Source organism: Polypterus senegalus, chromosome 3 (genome assembly GCF_016835505.1).
Source record: "Polypterus senegalus isolate Bchr_013 chromosome 3, ASM1683550v1, whole genome shotgun sequence".
Classification (NCBI taxonomy): Eukaryota; Metazoa; Chordata; class Cladistia; order Polypteriformes; family Polypteridae; genus Polypterus; species Polypterus senegalus.
In genome coordinates this window covers 215,831,461-215,850,978 of record NC_053156.1, presented here as the reverse complement: position 1 = coordinate 215,850,978, position 19,518 = coordinate 215,831,461, and the positions used below count along the sequence as shown (strand labels likewise).

At 35.9% G+C, this 19,518-nt stretch overlaps 1 protein-coding gene across 1 annotated transcript in view; it reads left to right on the top strand.

The window, feature by feature from the left end:
- Positions 1–18,687, top strand: part of cgref1 (cell growth regulator with EF-hand domain 1) — a 28,159-nt gene extending 9,472 nt beyond the window's left edge. Inside the window, exons 3-6 of the mRNA XM_039748435.1 lie at positions 11,557–11,634; positions 15,563–15,636; positions 15,748–15,872; positions 16,788–18,687. Coding sequence (XP_039604369.1) covers positions 11,557–11,634; positions 15,563–15,636; positions 15,748–15,872; positions 16,788–17,087 — 577 coding nt within the window. The 3' untranslated portion in view covers positions 17,088–18,687. The remainder of the gene's footprint in view (positions 1–11,556; positions 11,635–15,562; positions 15,637–15,747; positions 15,873–16,787) is intronic.
- Positions 18,688–19,518: the final 831 nt, after the last annotated feature.

Genomic DNA, 19,518 nt, shown 5'->3' with positions numbered 1-19,518 from the left:
ATGTCAATGCAGCACGGAGAAAAAAAGAAAGACAAATATATGGGACATTTGGTATAAATTTATTGTACCTGTAAAATTGATCTTTTTTCAGTTTTATTCTCGCAATCACGATCACGCTGTTTCGCCCACCCCACCCCGCCTCTCCTGATCTGAGTCTAAGTAGCCAGCATAAATTCACACCCGATCTGATGCTGTTCGTTTTCAAATAATATTGCATTAATGCGATGATGTTTTCTGATTAGTACTATTCAGGTCATAAAATGATTTCTTCAAAATGTCACATATATTGTCTCTTTCTTTCAAGTGTGTAATAGAAACCACAGCATAGGGAGAAGTGTGTAAATTGCAACAGGTACACATGTCGTAAATGTAGGAAGGATGGTCCTTGCGTGTGTGTGAACTCTTAACATTTGAATTTGATGATTGCATATAGTGGTGAACTGACCTCTCTGTACTGTTCTTTCCTCTGCATGTCCTGGAGTACAAAAGAAACAGCACCATACAGCAACATGGAAACTGGCAAGATCCGGAAAAAAAAAACACACGGTCACTGATTAAATGCGCAAGATGTTATGCAAATGAATATGAATAATATGAATAATGTTGCATCTGTGCCACAATGTTTTCTGAAATGTACTATACAGGTCATAAAATGAGTTATTCTAAATATCATATATACCTATATCTCTGTTTTTTTTTTTAGACATCATAGACCATAAGGTGCATACTAATTCAGCGTGAGCAGGAACACTCAATAAAACTAAATTAAAAAAAATCAAGTGACGGTGAAATACGAAGAAGGCAGATTCAGCAACGTTTGCGAGTCAGCTTTTATCCCTCCAGATCAGAGAATGTCCAGTTCCATTGCCTCCACCACTCACACTTACAGTTATTCCTAGTTTCATATAAAAACTAACAGCGTCAGATCCCTAGGGCTGTAGAATGTATCGTGATCGTGACTGAGAGAATAAAAGTGAAAAAATAAAGGTAACTTTTAGAAGTACTATAAAAGTACACCATCTGTTACAGACGCAAACCAAATGTATGTGTGTACTGTATACTACAGTATTAACAATAAGAGCAGGTCACTACTGAAACTGGCAAATATAGGAGGCAGTCGGAATCGAACTAGGGACTTTTGAATACAAGTCAGCAAATCTTACTGCTATGCAACAGAAGCTATGGTCTTATTCTTGAACCTTTTGTGACAGTGTTTATTTGATCTTTGGACTTCAGGTTCACACATTATATAGTTTATGCCAACATTTTGTCATTTAGTACTAAAATATGAAAAATGTTTCTGTTTTAACAATGTGTTTACACAGATTATTGTAGAAATGGAACATACATGCATGAAATGCATGTGTTCCATATAACGATCTATTATTTCCACTCTAAAACTCCAGCACTTCCCTCCCAGATAATCGAGGCATGAGCTGGGAGAACTTTGTGCATGTTCTGCAGCGGTGGGGGGATGGTATAGCAGGCTGCTTGTTTTATCGGTACATTTACAGGACAAAAGACGCTGACGGAGAGGTGCGATGGGATTTAAGGTGGGCTGGATCTACGAGTTTTTTTGTAAACTCTGGTAATTCTCGTGTTAAGAAATCTACTTTTATAAAGATTTTGTTTTGGCACATATCCCTGTAATCCTCTTCTCTGTATGGCAATTTTGAAGCCAAAGTCCCTCTGGCCTGGTGTAGATCGAAGCCTACTGTCGGAGTAGGCAGTCAGGCTGACTGGGAGAGAGCCTTATAGGGCAGGTTAGTAGGCAGTCTGACCTGCTTTTTGACTCTATTTTGGAGGCCTCACACTTTTTTGACATTTTTGGGTGTGAATCACAACATAATCTTTGAATGTATGAAAGTTTAAGCAAGTCTTGCAGCATTCAGAAAATTGTACTGGAAAATGTTATGGAAAGTGAAACACAAATTTATCTAATTTTCCTTTCAACACTTCACAAGTTGTAAGACATGTTTCTGTTACTGCATTGCACAAAATACACTTTTTTCTGCTTGGTTGCGTGATTGAGTCCAGCAAAGAAGCAGCATACCGATATGTTTGCTTCTTGATTACATCCAGTGCTGCTACGATAATAATAACATTTATTGTACTTCACTAAAATAAGTATTACATTTTGTTTCTTGTTATCTGACTACGTAATGCTCATTACTTTTTACGCCCAAGATTGTGCTGGTGAGCTTAGCACATTCAGCTCATCAACATAAATTTAGAGATTTCTGAAATACTGAAACAGATTATTTCATTTGCCACAGGAATTTATCTTTGTGAACGGTTACACCCTTTTTTTCTCAGACGTGGCTGGAAGTGAGTGCAAAGCTCACACATGCATAAGCTAATAGAGTACAACAGACATGCACAGTCTATAAAATCTTTAACTGTAACCCAATTAAGGGTTTACATTGCCACACGTTACTTGCAGAGAAACCTTTGTGTGTTATGTTAACTTGGTTTCTCAGAGACCAATATCCTGGTTTCCCTAAATGTGTATTAATAATAAGCTAATACGCTAATAAGTGTATTATTCAAGTGTATGTAAATACACTTACCATCAGAAGTGAGATGGGGCAGTATCAACATTTTTATGAAACAAAACAAACTATTACCATTTAAAAAACAAAACTCAATTTTCTCAGATGTTTTGAACTAGTTGTTTTAATGTCAGATGCTATAAATAGACAAATAAAGCACAAAAAACTTACATGAACCTCATTTATTTGTAGTTTGCGATATCCACAAGTAAACATACAGTACAAAATGCACATTTTAACAATATTAAAACACCTACATAAACTACTGAAATATGAAACTGTTAAAATTAAAAAATCACAATTGTAAACAAATCAAATCAGCAGCAGTAATTTACATCTTTTTATAAAGAAATAAAGTGCTTCTAGCCTACTCTCCTTTATGCATTCAGTTTCCGTTATTGTAAATTTAAATGTTAAAATGTCAACATATTTACTTTGTCTGTTTTAATCTATGACCTATGAGGGGAGAAATGTTCTCACTAGCACTAAACAGACTCTTTGATGGTACACTTGTTGCAGTAATGAATAAAAGCTTCCGGGCAACCTTAGCAAAGTGAGGTAGCCATGAGGCATGGTCATTCCATCATATCAGTAGATCCTGTTTTGCTTGAATGAACTGTAATGAAAGAAAAAAATATACATGACTTGTAATCTAAGTAAAGCTTGCATTCACTTCTGTCTGTGCAGACAGTAATTACACATATATAATTAAATTGTACACAATTTTATTTCAGTGATAATGTTTGGCCAGATGGTTATTTAAACTCTGTTGTCTAAACAAAAACCCCTTTCATGCAACATTTATCTATACATTTCCAGTGATTAATTTGCACGTTGTTGGCCTGAATGTATGAATACAGTCACTCTTGAAAACCGCTAATGTTGTGAATTTATAACTGACAGACCCTCTACATTTTGTGGTTCTATATTAATTTCTTTAGTGGTTTCTTTTCTCTTCAGCATATGGTAAGCAAATACACACAGGTTTTAACTTAACAATAATAATGCTATAAATGGGTAATGTTATACTATGTACAGGACTTGAAATTCAATATTTGAAATGGGGGGACTCCCTCTTAAATTTAACAGAAGGTGGGTATCAGATTCAGTGGAGGGAAATGAAAATGTGCTGGGTTAGGGACAAAACCCATGGTTTAAAAATCACTCTGATATGCATTTTTAATGTCACAACTTTATTCATTCTGATGTTTACAGAAGTTTATAAAATTTTCAACAATTAGGTTATCATCCAATATTTCAAATAGTTTGTGATTTCTGCTATTCTAACTTCAAATAAACTAATTTTGCATGTAGAGATTTCAACGCATATTTAGCTAAAATCACAGACTTGAAAAAAATCTTTAGAATGTAAAATATGTTGAGAAAGATGAGTATTACTTACTTTTTCATCCACACTATACTGTTCTTCCAGCTTTAAGGCAGGTGAACGGTGAACATAATGCTGTAATTATGAACACTGTTTATGTAAGGAATTTGAAATTGTTACTAAAAATGTAGTGTAACAGACAGGTGCTATATAGGCACTTGACCCGACACAGACAGACGCGGGAGACACACTGATAAAACAAATAAATGTTTTATTTCAATTTGTTCACCTGTAGGAAATGCCTTCCCCGTCCCCACAGACACAACACAGTTCCACAAACAAAACACAACACTCTTCCTCTTCTTCCACTATTCCTCTTTGTCAAACTTTGTCTCCCTTCTCCTGACTCTGGCTCCTCGAGTAGTGGCTGCAGGCTCCTTTTTATTGCAGCCCACATGGGCTCATTAAGCCATGCAGCTCCCAGGGACGGTGGCCATGGAACACAACAGGGATGAGCTCCAGTGTTCCACCATCGTGGCCCCGATGCAACCCAGGGGGGCTGCCACCAAGTGTTCCGGGGAACGTAGGGTTAAGCTCATGGGTGTTCCCCCGGATCCAGTGTGAAAGGGGCGTCCCGGCCGGCCTGCCACTGTAATTAATATCTCCTTAGCTTAGGTGGCACAGTAGTACCGGCTGATGAATACTGCCACTTTATGGATCCACCCTACTTAGTTCAAATCTAGCACCTGATAGACTATGTGAGTTTGTGTGTTCTCCCTATGTTTTGTGATTTTCTTCTGGATACTTCAGTTTTTCCTTAACATCCTCAAAGCCTTGTAGGTTTGGTTAAATAGTCCCAGTGTGAGTGTGTGTGTATGCACGAGTGGACACTGCTTTGGATGGGTACCCTTTCCAGGCATTGTGCTCAGTACTTGCAGGATTGTGGTGGAACCTCCAGTGGTGGCAAACAAATGATGAGGTCTTGTACCAGAATTGAAAGAGAGACATACTACGCTGCATTAAACAAAACAATGTCCACAAGCTGCATTGTTAAAAGTATGCTCAACTCTCTGTTAAGGATCTAAGCCATATAGGAGCCTGCTGAGGTCTTAATCCAGCCTTGATGCCAATGTACATGCTGTTTTTCATTGAAGTTTAAATCTTGGTCAATTCATTAGACTGAGGTTAAATGAAGCATCTTACAAGACTTGTACTAGCAATTGGAATGAAAAAAGTATCCTGAATGGATCACCCTCTGTAATAAGCATTGCAGGCATATGGATAACACAAACATCAGGACAATACATATGCAGTCAAATGCTTAGTAAAGCATGTAACACTGAAGCCCTATTTGGATGGGATTTGTTTTACACCAGGTGTTAGGATAAAGTAAGTATTACTAGAGGCTCTCTGTAATTTTAGTCTAAATCACTCAAATCATGGAATTCTACTGACATGCAGATTTCCACAGTACTAGTTTAACCTGGGATTTATAACTGACTTTTTATAAAATGTAAAAGACTCCATAATCTCTTCTGAGATGTGCACTTGCAGGTCCTCCATATAGGGCTTTTGTCCTCTTCTGGTGGAGAAAAATCTTTGAACTACTGTCACTGCCTCCAGCCACAGTTATGGCAAGATGCTCAGTGGCAGATGCTTATGGTTTCCAGGTCCTGCCAAAATTCCCATTTTTTACCTTTGAAAGTGTTTTCTAAATAGCCCAATGTGGCAAACTTATAGATGCCCAATTTGCATGCTATGCATATGTGATTACTTTGTATGGTTATAGTGATTATTAAAATATGAAGCAGTATAATAACCATTGACAATTTTACCCTGGTTAATTTTAAAAACTGGTAACCATCTCATATTGTCAGAAGTACGTCAAGAATGAGTCACAAAATTGCCTAGCCGGTGTTATTCCTACAGTCAAAAAAAAGCAAACAAATCAAAGCCAGTTATGTTCTGTTTCTTTCAAATGCCTGTACTATAATAAGGTCACAATCTTGACTTTCTTTCTATAAAAGTATCATGAAGAACTGGAGTTAATCTCGTCCAACTTTTTCCCAGGAAGTAAGTTTGCTTTTGTGACACAGATGTCGAACATAGATCATGGAGGGCAGCAGTGGCTACATATTCTCATTTCAACCACTTTTTTAATTAGTGACTAAATACTGCGACTAAAATCACCTACTTCTTTTGCATTCAATTTAATAAATTTGCTTTTTTACACTCAAATCTCTGTTGTTTACAGCACCAAAAAACAATGAAATACAAAATAGGTTGATCATCTACTTAATTCCATTTCCATATATGTACCCTTCATTGAATATCTGTTTTAATATTTTTTTTAATGAAAAATGTAAGAAACTGAAAAATATTACTCTGTATATAAAACTATGGGCTATAAAAACATGGTGATGGTGCTCTCAGAGAAAAAGAAATCATTATTTTTATAAATGTATGTTGTGGCAGAATGAAAGCACCAGCAAGTCATTGACATTTAGTAAAATGTGTTTCAACAGATAAAAAAAAAATTATTCTAATTAAAAGGTGGGTGCAACAAAAATGGTGGTTGATCAGGAACTGAATTTGAGACACCTGAATTTAGACTGCTGGTTAAGGTGAAAAGAAGCAGTTATGGCTTGTGCATTTTAAGCAGCAAGTTAATAAAAGTTAAGTCAAATGAAGCATGTTTAATCAATGGTGGATACTAAATAAATATTGAGCGCCAGCAAAAATCTGAAGCCACTATGGCCCTTCAGGATTTGAGTGTTACAGCCCTGTTTTATATCATGACACTCTTAAAGCCAGCACTGCTAAGATTGTGATCAGCTTTCTAAGACTGTATTCAAAACTTCTTAGTGTTTTTGGTTTTACAAAAGTTTCACCGGTTTGTGACTGTTCACTGTTTTTTTTTAATTATTTTATTGAATTAATTAAAAGCAAGTAACATTCCAAACAAACAACTTGGCAAAACTAAATTCAATTCAACCCCTACCCCTGAGAAACAGAGGAGGGCCAATGGCCAGTGTAAAACTTTAAGATTAAAAAACAGGGGAGAGAATCCTTTTCCCCCAATATAAATGCTTATTCTAAAATGTTATAAATTAGATCCTCCCAGGTTTTAAAAAGTTTTGAACTGATCCTCTAAGTAAAAATTAGTTTTTTTTCAATTTCAAATAGTTTATAACATCACTTACCCACTGACTTAAAAGAGGTGGACTGTTACAGTTTGTTTTGTCTTTCTCCACTTTAAACCTATCTGGGAGTACACCAAACACACTTGATAATGGATTAGGAGTGATTGTGACACCAAGGCATTCTCTGAAAGGCATTTAAAGATTTTGGTCCAGAATTATGTTAATTTGGTGCATGTCCAAAACATATGGCCTAATGAGGCTGGAGCTTGATTGCATCGTTGGATCATGGTTGGATCATGCCCTGGAAACATTTTCGACAGTTTTAAATAAAATAGATGTGCTTGATAAAAGGTTTTAAGTTGAATAATTTTATGCTTTGCACATATGAAGCGAGAGTAAATTCTGTGCATGGCTGCCTTCCACTCCTTTTCCCACTGTACTCTGGGATCTTTGAAAAGAACTGACTTTAAAATATTTTTATATGTTATTGAAATGCTGTCTAAGTCCTAAAGACTGATCAACATTTCTTCTGGAATAAAAGTAGGTGGGAGGTGAGGAAAACTGGGCAGGTTTTTTTTAGCAAAGTTCCTAATTTGGAAATAATAGAAAAAATTGTGTTGATGGGAAACTGAATTTGGAGTGTAATTGTTCGTAGGATGCAAAGATGTTATCTGTGTAAAAATCTTTTAAGTGATTTAATCCCATATGCTTTCAAACATTAAAAACTTTGTAAATTTGAGAGGGTGGAAAAAGGTGGTTCTTGTGCAGAGATGCCATAGATAAAAGCTTCTCCTTTTTGAAGTGCTTCCTACATTGGTTCCATATTCTGAGTGAATGAAGCACAATTGGATTGTTAGTATATTGACAATAACTTTTAATTACTGAGGCACAAAGCAAGGAATATAAAGAAGCACTGCAGGATTTTATTTCTGTTGTGGACCAAGCCTGTGTCTCTATTATCTAGTTGTGTCAATGTCCAGGTTTTTATACCTTTCATATTTGCTGCCCAGTAATAAAACTGAAAGTTAGGTAGAGCCATGCCACCTTCTGCCTTAGTCTTTGTAGGGTCACCCTTTGGATGCATGGATGTTTTGAATACCAAATAAATGAGGTTATGATTTAATCTAATTTCTTAAAAAATTATGAATGTTAATGTATATGGGGATGCTTTGAAATAGAAAAAGAATCTTAGGAAGGGTATTTATCTTCACACTGTTAATTCTTCCTGCTAAAGTGAGATGTAGGGCAGATCACCTATGCAAGTCTTGCTTAGGTTTTTCCATGCAGACAGCATAAGTTTGTTCAAAAAGAGTTTTATGTTTACTTGTGATGTTTACCCCTAAGTATTTAAACTGATCTACAATGATAAAAGGGAAGGTGTCCTATCTAATATTGTGTGCTAGATAGTTCACTGGAAGAGAACACTTTTATTCAAATTCATTTTGAGTCCAGATATCTATTGAAATTCAGCTAGTGCTGTTAGGACTGCAGGCACAGTATTTTGTGGATATGATATATATAGTATCATATCCTCTGCATATAGTGATATTTTCTGTTCAAGTCCTTTTCTGATAATCACATTTATCTCAGAAGCATTTAGAAAGTGAACTGCCAATGGCTCAATGGCAATTGCAAATAGCTGTGGTGACAGGGGGCATCCTTGTCTAGTACCATGTTCTAGTTTGAAGTAGTCTGAAACAATGTTAATATTAACTGAAGCTTCTGGACTGGTATACAGCAGTTTGATCCTTGCACATATGTTCGGGCAAAACCCAAATTTGTGCAAGGTAGTGAGTAGTTAGTCCCATAGCCATCAGGGCCTGCTGCTTTCCCACTCTGAAGTGAGTTTATAGTGTTTAGTAATTCTGGGAGTGTCAGAGCTGTGGTATCTGTAATGCATCGAAAACGCATTAGATTGTGTCTTGTCTTCTTTAAACTGAGTAGATGATTCAATGATTTTGTCTCTGTCTGTGTTGGCAGTTACTGGTATCACATTGTGAACTTTCTGCTTGAGGGTTTGTTGAGCTAAGATCTTATTAGCCTGCTCTCCATGTTCATAGTAATGATGTCACGATTTATAAATGAGTTGTTCCATTTCTTTTGTTGTCTAGAGGTTGAGTTCAGAATGCAAAGCATATCTTTTCCTATAAAGTGTCTCATTTGTTCTTTTAATTCTGGTAATTTCTTTGATTAACTCTGATGCTTTCTTGGTCATTGTGGGAGAGATATGAAATAATCTGTCTTCTTATAAATGCCTTCATAGTTTCCAGAGTATTCCTGCAGAAACCTCTGAAGATGTGTTTGTCTCTAAAAAAGTTCAGTTTGCTTAGATATAAACTCTGTACGGTTCTTGTTAGCTAATAAAAGTGGGTCAAGATGCCAGCTGCAAGATGTGTATGTGGGGCATAATGATTTGAGCTCCATGAGCAAAGGGGTGTGGTCGGAGATAACAATAGCATCATACTTGCAAGATTTGATCATGGTCAAAAAATTGTTATCTATAAAGAAATAATCAATCCTTGAGTAACAGTGATTTACTGATGAGAAGGAATATACTCTTGAGTTTAGATTTAGAAATCCACAAGGGTCTGATAAGTTGTGATCAATGTTTTGGTTATGATGATAGGTTTATTTGATATTTCTGTTCACAAACCTTGCCAATTCTTAGGTACATGCTCGTCTACTGGTTCCAAAATGTGACATTGTAGCTAGACATTATATCTGCACACGTGGCTGAACATTGCTAGCCAACATATCTTTTATTCTTCTGACATATTTTGGGTATTTGTGGTATCCCCTTAAAATCTTACTGTTTGGAATATACCTCTGATTGCATATGTCACATCATGTATATTTTCTTATTATTATTTCACATGCATGTTCTTTATATTTTAAAATTTAAATTCTTACATTTAAAGAAATTTAAATAATCCTGTTTTTTCTGATTATTTTTTTGTAGGTTATCAGTAAATATTATATTCATCATGGTCTATTTTGGGTTTTGCCCTGGAGTTTTATTGTTTTTTTCTTTGTTTACTTCCTTTGAATTTTTTTCTAGATTTTTCTATTTTACTTTCGTTTCAGTTAATTGTTTTGTTTTTAACTCTCTCTTTTTAAAGTATTTTTCTTCTTATACAGTAATCTGACTATATTACTTACCCCAGATGCTTTAATCAGCCTCACTATAGCACATGAGGACTATTTAAGGTTCATTCTGCCACTGTAGTAGTGCAATGGTATTAATTTAGTCTTGGCTGTTTTCCGTGCTTCCTTTGTTTTTAGGTGTTTGGTTTAGTAGTTTATTAAAGTACTAATATTGTACTTTCAGCTTGTTATTTATTACGAGTTTAGTTCTTGATTTTGAATTTTTGGTTTTCTTATTCTTGATTTTTTTTTTATTTGAATTTTTGGTTAATTAATTACTTTTGGCTTATTTTTTTTGTTTTAAATTTTGCAGTGTTTTGAAATTTTTGCATTTCCATTTTCCATTTTTGTTTATTATTTTTTAATTTAGTATTTTGAATATTTGCTTTTATAAATTTCTTTTTCTTTATTAATACTTTAATTAATTTAATTAATTCTTTATTATAATTCAGTATTGTTATGGCCCGGGTTGTCAATGACTTTCACTCAACTTGCTTAGTTAACTTTTAAAATATTTACATAGCACATTACCAAATAAATTAATCTCATTTAAATAGTGAACCATGTATGTATATGGAAGTTGGTAAAATACCCTTTGCAATCAGATGTATGCATAGTAAAATGCTTGTCAAATATATTTGATTTCATTTTTCACTTTCTGAGATACTAACCTATTTTAATGTAAAGGTTGGCTTTCACTTTGCCTTATCCTGTATTTAATGGTCTAATACTAGCTAGGCATTACTTTAGAGAACTGTAGAGAAAAGCCAAGCAAAATGACACCTTTTATTGGCTAACTGAAAAGATTACAATATGCAAGCTCCAATACTTACAATAAATAAGATGTTTACATCTTGCCTGAAGAAGGGGCCTGAGTTGCCTCGAAAGCTTGCATATTGTAATCTTTTTAGTTAGCCAATAAAAGGTGTCATTTTGCTTGGCTTTTCTCTACATTCATAATGGCTAACATGGTTCAACACCCTAGTACTTTAGAGTACTGTGTTAGCCTGTGTTGTCAGTCACACTTTTGCTCAGTTTTATCTCACGTCCCCTACTGTTGATTATGTGCCATTCAGCTTCATAGGTTAATACAGTAATGATGCAAATTATATGGCAGCTCCATGATTATTATCAGAGTTGTTCTTATGATATGGAAACATTACTTTAACATCACAGTGTTTCAGCAGTATAAGATGGACATTACTTTGAGGATTAGTGACAACACCTGCATTCATAGATACTTTTCTTACAGGCTTTTAGATACAATGTAAGACAAATTCACTAGTCTTTCACAATATGCAGTATATGAGCTGTGCTTGTTTGTTGTGCAGCATGACAGTAACATGTATATCTAACATTTATGCAATAAAATCAATAATTTTTTTTTCAGCTCTGAATCGGAAACAGGAAATGATACGCTGACATTAACTGTGCCTAATCCTTTTGGATCTAGTCAAGAAGAGCACAGGTAACCTTAGTCATGTATCTTGTTTTAAGAGCAAATTAAGTGTGCCTATTAAAAAAAGTAATAATTTGACTATAGGCAGCAATATGTTGTGATGCAAAGGAAAATTATATTGGTAAATGATTATGTGTACAGCAAAAATCTGCAGTGTTAACACAAACTGTTGCACTTTTGTCATGTGCTTTTAATAATTTGTTGTAATATATTCCAGAAACAAAGCTACTTTAAGGGGTGTGGACTGTAGGTGGTATTTTAAAAATACCATACACAAACAATAACACATGAGGTCAAATTAACAGCTAAAAATGTAAATCTCTATCTACCCTGGGTGTTGGCTGGTCCACTTTCCCACAACAATGTAATAATTTCTTGCTTACCTTCCACTTTATTACATTTTGTTTTGTCTGTCCTTCACTAACTTCCACCAACAGAGCCATTGTTCAAAACTCATCTCTTAGATTTCATGTAGCATAAAGACTTTTTCCTTCCTGCCCTGGACTACTTCTGGTGAACCCTTAAGAATCACTTCTGGAGTTTCTTTTAACATATACTGTAGAAGACCTGGGATGAAATCAAAGAAAGGTTCACAAATCCTTCACAGTATAAATGAGCTATAATATGTAAGATAAAGTGCCCACCTGTGGCTGCAGATGATTCTGCATTTCCAGAAAATGATAAACATATACCATTGGAGGCCAGATTGATTGTTCTTCTAGTATTCTTTACAAAACATCATGTACTACACAGAAGATGCACAGTGCATACTAGCAAGTTTTTTTTTTTTTTTTGCTAAAAGCAGCTTTCTATGCAACATTGGAGATATAGTACCAGCAAAGTGAAGGTATGCAGGGTAATCTGAAAAGCCTGTAAAATCTGTAAAATCTCTGGAATTTAACACTGGAATTACCAGAGCCAACTAGAAAACTTGTAAATCCGGCCCACCTTAAATCCCTTCCCTCCTCTCCGTCAGCGTCTTTTGTTTTTTAAATGTGTTGATAAGCCCAAGCAGCAAGCAGCCTGCTATACCATCCCCCCCACTGCCTCAGAATGGGTAAGAAAAGAAGTTCTCCCAGTTCCTTCCTTGATTGATTATCAGGGAGTGAGCTACCCAGAATTGTAAGGGGAAATAATTTCATGTGTGTTTTGTGTCTACAACAATCTATGTAAACACATCTTTAAAACAGAAACATTTTTCATGTTTTAGTAATAAATAACAAAATGTAGACATGAACTGTATAATGTGTGAAGGCTGATGGCCAAATATCAAATAAACACTTTCACAAAAGGTGCAAATACAATACAACAGCTTCTGTGGTGCAGTGGTACGATCTGCTGAATTATGATCCGGAGGTCGTAAGTTTGAAACCAACTCCTCTGCAAATTTACCATTTTGGGTAGTGAGCTGCTCTTATTGTTAATATTATACAATAAAAACATACATTTGATTTGTGTCCGTAACAGCCGGTGTAAATGTATACCACTTGTTAAAGTTAGCATTTTTTTTCACTTTTATTCTCTCAGTCACGATCACTATACAACACCCACCCACTCTCTCCAATGAGCCCCCTGCCCCAGATCTTTTTATCTGAAACTGGGAATAACTATAGATGTGAGTGGTGTTTTGAGACAATGGAACTGGAAATTCTCTGATCTGGAGGGATAAAAGCTGACACACAAACGATGGCGGATCTGCCTTCTTCATATCTCACTGTCACTTGAATTGTTTTTATTCAGTTTTATTGAGTGTTCCTGCTCATGCTGAATTAGTATGCACCTTATGGTCCATGATGTCAAAGCCGCACTGACAAAAAACAGAGACATAGGTAGGTATGATATTTGGAATAACTTATTTTATGACCAGTATAGTACATTTTGGAAAACATTGTGGCACTGATGCAACATTATTCATATTATTCATATTCATTTGCACGCCTTCTTGCACTTGTAATTAGTGACCGCGTTTTTTTTTTCCCCGAGCTTGCCAGTCTTCACATGTTGCTGCATGGTGCCGTTTCTTTTGTACTCCAGGACATGCAGATGAAAGAATAGCACAGAGAGGTCAGTTCTGCGCTATATGCAATCATCAGATGCAAATGTACACAGTATCGTGATTGTGACTGAGAGTATAAAAGTGGGAAAAAAAACGCTAACTTTTACATGTACAATAAATTTACACCGGCTGTTACAGACACAAATCAAATGTATGTAAAAGAGCAGCTCACTACTCAAAACGGTAAAGTTGCCGGGGAGCTGGTTTTCGAACTCATGACCTCTGAGTTATAATTCATAATTCACTGCACCAAGGAATCTGTCGTAGTGTACAGTAATCCCTCGCTATATCGCGCTTCGACTTTCGCGGCTTCACTCTATCGCGGATTTTAAATGTAAGCATATCTAAATATATATCACGGATTTTTCACTGGTTCGGATTTCTGCGGACAATGGGTCTTTTAATTTAAAGTACATGCTTCCTCAGCTTGTTTGCCCAGTTGATTTCATACAAGTGACGCTATTGGCTGATGGCTTAGAAGCTACCCAATCAGAGCACGTATTACATATTAACTAAAACTCCTCAATGATATACGATGTGCTTCCCGAGCGGATTGTTTGCTTTTCTCGGTCTTTCTTTGACATTCTCAGCGCCTGACGGAGGGGGTGTGAGCAGAGGGGCTGTTTGCCTAGAGGATATGGACGCTCCTCTAAGAAATGAAAGCACGTATTGATTTTTTGATTGTTTGCTTTAATCTCGCGCGCTCTCTCTCTCTGACGTTCTCTGTGCCTGACGGAGGGGCTGTTTGCACAGAGGCTGTTTGTTTAGAAGATACGGAGGCTACTCTAAAAAATGCTGAAAGACTTACCTTCACATTGCTCCCTTCTTTGCGGCTGCTTTATTGCGTGCTCATACTTAAAAGCCCAACAGCACGTATTGATTTTTTGATTGTTTGTTTTTCTGTCACTCTCTCTCTCTATCTCTCTGACATTCTCTGCTCCTGACGGCGCTCATTTGAAGAGAAGATATGTTTGCATTCTTTTAATTGTGAGAAAGAACTGTCATCTCTGTCTTGTCATGGAGCACAGTTTAAACTTTTGACTAAAGGGTGTTATTTCATGTCTAGAGGGCTCTAATAATGTTAACAGTGTGGGTGAGTTTATAAGGGCTTAAAATATATAAAAATAACCATACAAACATATGGTTTCTACTTCGCGGATTTTCATCTATCATGGGGGGTTCTGGAACACAACCCCCGCGATCGAGGAGGGATTACTGTACCTGTACCTTTTGTGAAAGTGTTTATTTGATATTTGGCCATCACCCTTCACACATTGTACAGTTCATGTCTACATTTTCTTATTTATTACTAAAACATGAAAAATGTTTCAGTTTTAACGATGTGTTTACATAGATTGTTGTAGACACAAACACACATGAAATTATTTCCCCTTACAATTCTGGGTAGCTCACTCCCAGATAATCAATCAAGGCAGGAAGAACTGGGAGAACTTCTTGCCCGTTCTGAGGCGGTGTGGGGGCGGGGGGGGTTTGGTGGTGTTGGGTGAGTGGGGGGAAGGGGGGGTTGATGGTATAGCAGGCTTGCTTGCTGCTTTGGCTTATCGACACATTTAAAAAACAAAAGACGCTGACGGACAGGTGCAAAGGGATTTAAGGTGAGCCGGATGTACAAGTTTTTTCGTTGGCTCTGGTAATTCTAGTGTTATAGCATTTAAAATGTCTATAGATTTTAAACAAATAACCAGGAACTGGTGTATACCTTTTTATTTGTTCATGCATTTTGTTTTAAATTAAATAAATACACTTAACACTATACAATTCAAGCTTCTATAGGTATCAGGCTATTTTATATGAAAAAATTATGATACCTGTTTTTTCTGGTAAAGTTTATGTTCTATTTTTGAACATTTTTTTGAGCAGACTTTTGCAGAGCTACATCCAAAGCAGGTTTAGTGAAGGCCATGGGAATCCTGATAAGATGACATGGGAGCAAGGTTAGTTGTATTTCTCTTCTGTTCTTTTACAGGTTATTACATTACTGTTTAGTGAAGAAAGATGATAAGACACTGTATGATTTATTTTAAATTTGATTGTATTCTTTGCAGAGGTTTTCTCCATATTCTCCCTTCATGACTATGACAAAAGTGGACAGATGGATGGACTAGAGCTCATGAAGATGCTGTCAGATTTTTTGTCCCATCATTACATGCCCCAAACATCTGCTGAATCTGTAGGTTTCATTTTCCAATTATGGAAAGTTAAATTAGTTTTCTGAATGTTATTCCATGCAGATGACAATATTTTATCATCAGGATATGGACTGTTCTGTGATTGTGTAGGATAAATACACTTTTAACAACATTACGTATTTTGTAAGACCAGGTTTCAAAGCTCATTTCTTACTAATGCCTATAGTTATTTTGCTTTTGTTACCATACTTCTGTTATTTGTTTACATAAGTTGGGGGCACAGTGTTTGGTTTGAGTTATTGGTTTGAATCCTGGCTTCAGCACTGTCTATGCAAAGATGCTATGTTTTTCTACCTGTATAAGTTTTCCTCAAGGTTCCTCAATGTTTTCCTCTAGTTATTTTATTCCCCATTCCAAAAGTTAATTGGAAACTCTATCTTGAACTCATGAGTGTGTGTGTGCCCTGCAGTAGACTGGAGTATTATACATAGTTTATTTATGCCTTGTTTCTGATGCTGCCAGGATTGGTTTTGTAATGAGTAGATAACTTTTGTGTTGTCTGTACACATGCGGAACAAATCCAGCCAACCAAGCCTTTTCCTTTTAAGAATGTTACATGAGACAATAAGGAAAACTAAATCATATTATAACACAGTGCTTTAAATGTTTTACTAGAATGTGTTGATTTCTTCAAATGCTCCACTCAATTTTTTTTCAGAATACGTATAACAGGTACCATACCTGTTTACAAAAGGAAATTGGACGAGTCTTGAATATAATTTGAATGTGATATTATGTGTCACCTCTTAAACTGACTACTTGCCTGGCAAATGCTTATTTTAAACAAAAGAAAATCTGACATTTAATTTGGAGAAGTTTAAATAAACCAGTAATTAAATCTCAAGTTGTTGTTAATACTGTTTTATAACGTCAAATCAATTTCTCTTATTTTTCAGGTTATTCTGATGGTTGATGCTTTGCTGCAAACTCAAGATGATAATCAAGATGGTCTCCTAAATCCCTCAGAGATCTTAGCACGCACAGCAGAAGTGCCAGCAGTGAATGTGCTTGACAATGACAACACTCTTGCTAAAGAAGCAATATTACCTCCACACCTTAAGGATGACTCAGAAAGGAACTTACAAGACAATCTAATACAGGAGGTGGAATCTATATCACATGATTTAGAAAAAAAAGATGAGGATAGAAATCATGTAGAATCTCAAGATGATCAAGTGCAGTTAGACAATAATTAGTAATTTATTATGCGTTACATAAAGAATACATAGCCAACAAGGCTAGTATTCGTACATTTTGATAAGTTGCAATGTGCAATGAGATAAAAACATATGGGATTTAGCCATTGTATAGAACCATTTTTAATTCACATCATAAACCTTGACAGTAGGTTATCTACTCTAAAATCTAATACACTGAAGTTTAATCACCAGGGATGTCAGTTGCAGTTGCTGCCTCTGACTAACTATATAACCCTGAGCAATTCACTTTACCTCTCTGTGATCCAAATATAAAAAATACTTATAAACAATTTTACTGTACTTCTGTGTTTGTAAAGCGCCTTGGGATGGTGTTCATTTTAGAAAGATCCAATATGAAATAACTGTTGTTTAGTTTGCCTGACATCTAACACTTTTGCCATGATCTTTGTTAATTTGTTAATACTCTATATTCTGCATGTTACAGTCTGATTAGGTTCATGTTTGTCAGAATAAACTCTGCATTTTTCATTTTGAAGTCACTTCATCACAATCAATGGTATATATTACTTTGCCACATTAAAACTCCATTTTGAAGTGAAGCATATTTTATAAGTATAAGGAAAAAACTAGCCCACTCTTGACTTTTTATAATGGAGGTGAAGGGTACCAGAGTCCCATTATTAAAAATACCCTTAAAACTTTCCAAATATGTCCATTTTTCAAGTCAGAAATGTTTACTGAGTATTGAGATTACATACATATTGCAAAACAGTGTATCCATGTCATTTTAAGAAGGGAAAAAAGCAAAATACTGCTTTGACATTCAGCCATTTTAAAAGGAGACCAACTGTGCACTGTACTTAAACTCTTGTCTTCCTTTATGGCAACTTTAAGGGCCAGGGGCATTGTAATTTACATTATTGAGTGTTAATGCCCAGATGTGAATTGCTGCTTCTGTTCTTTAGATATCTAGTCAATAACAACTGATTGCTTATATTTTTTCACTATATGCTTATTTCATTATTTTGCATGTGCTTTTCAGTGAGAGAGAATATTTTAATGACCCAGGGAATGGAATTATCTACTTCAAGCTGACTGCTGGTGAGTTGGCCCTAAAAAGTACTTTTTGGCTTTTTCAATGACCACTTCCACCATGCTGCCCAGATTTCAGCGTACATCATTCTGTTATTACAGTCCAAGGCATAACATAACCACTTGAGAAATAGAATTGCAGAATCAAAAATAGGATTATAAGCAGAATATACCTTGGGACAGGGAGCTTATTGGGGTTGTCATAAATTCATCCACAACAGCGGCTGCGGGCAGACAAATGATAAGGAAATGTATTTTTGACTCAAGAAAAATAGTTTCAAGACTCTGTGACAAAATTATTATTTCTAGTTTACATTCCCAATCACAAGGATGCCTCATAAACATAGAAGGCATGTTTCTTAAAACTGAAACCTTTGCTGCTTCAAAGTGGACCATTTAGATAAGTTTTAGTTTTATCATTGACCTGTTGACCCCAGTACCCTACAGTCCCTTTGTAAACTGCAAGAACAGACCAGGGGCCTCATGTATAAACGGTGCGTACGCACAGAAATGTTGCGTAAGAACTTTTCCACGTTCAAATCGCGATGTATAAAACCTACACTTGGCTTAAAGCCACGCACTTTTCCACGGTACCTAATGCCTTGTCGTACGCAAGTTCTCTGCTCGGTTTTGCAAACTGGCGGCACCCAGCGTCAAAGCAATGGTACTGTTCTTGTGTGATTACTCATTATTTTCATGACGCAGCTCTATAAATACACAGAAACTAACCGCATATTGTTTATTAGTGTAATGCATCTGATTGTAATTAACTTCGTAACAATATAATGGTCCAGGGAACAGCCATAGTATTCCAAATACCATAACTGCTTTAGCGTTGTTACTCTCACTTCTATTTCTTCTTCTTTTTTCAGCTCCTCCCGTTAGGAGTTGCCACAGCGGATCATCTTTTTCCATATTTCTCTCACTGCACGACTCGGAGTATTTATATCACTGTATCTGAGTGTGAATCACAGCAGCAGCTGATCGGAAAGAGAATCATCGGTATACGGCATTAAGCACACGCTGTCTCTGCCACTGCAAAATGTTTTAAAGCCTTTCCTGTACGGACCTCGCGGTTCAGAAACAGTTTAATCCCAAGAACTTTAAATGCACTCAATCAATTGCTCCTTGTAGAACGGTTTGTACTTATAAGTACAATCACCCCACTGTAAACTTGCACTACAGTTTTAATATCTCACAACCTGGGCCACTTTATAAGGCGCGTATTTACATATGATGACGATATCATTTTTAAGGTGAAATGAGGCAAAATATGTTTGTTAAATTATACACATAAAACTTTAACTTCATTTAAATAATCTATATTCTTCACTGGGAGTGTCGTGAAGGATAGAATAATTAAACATGTACTACG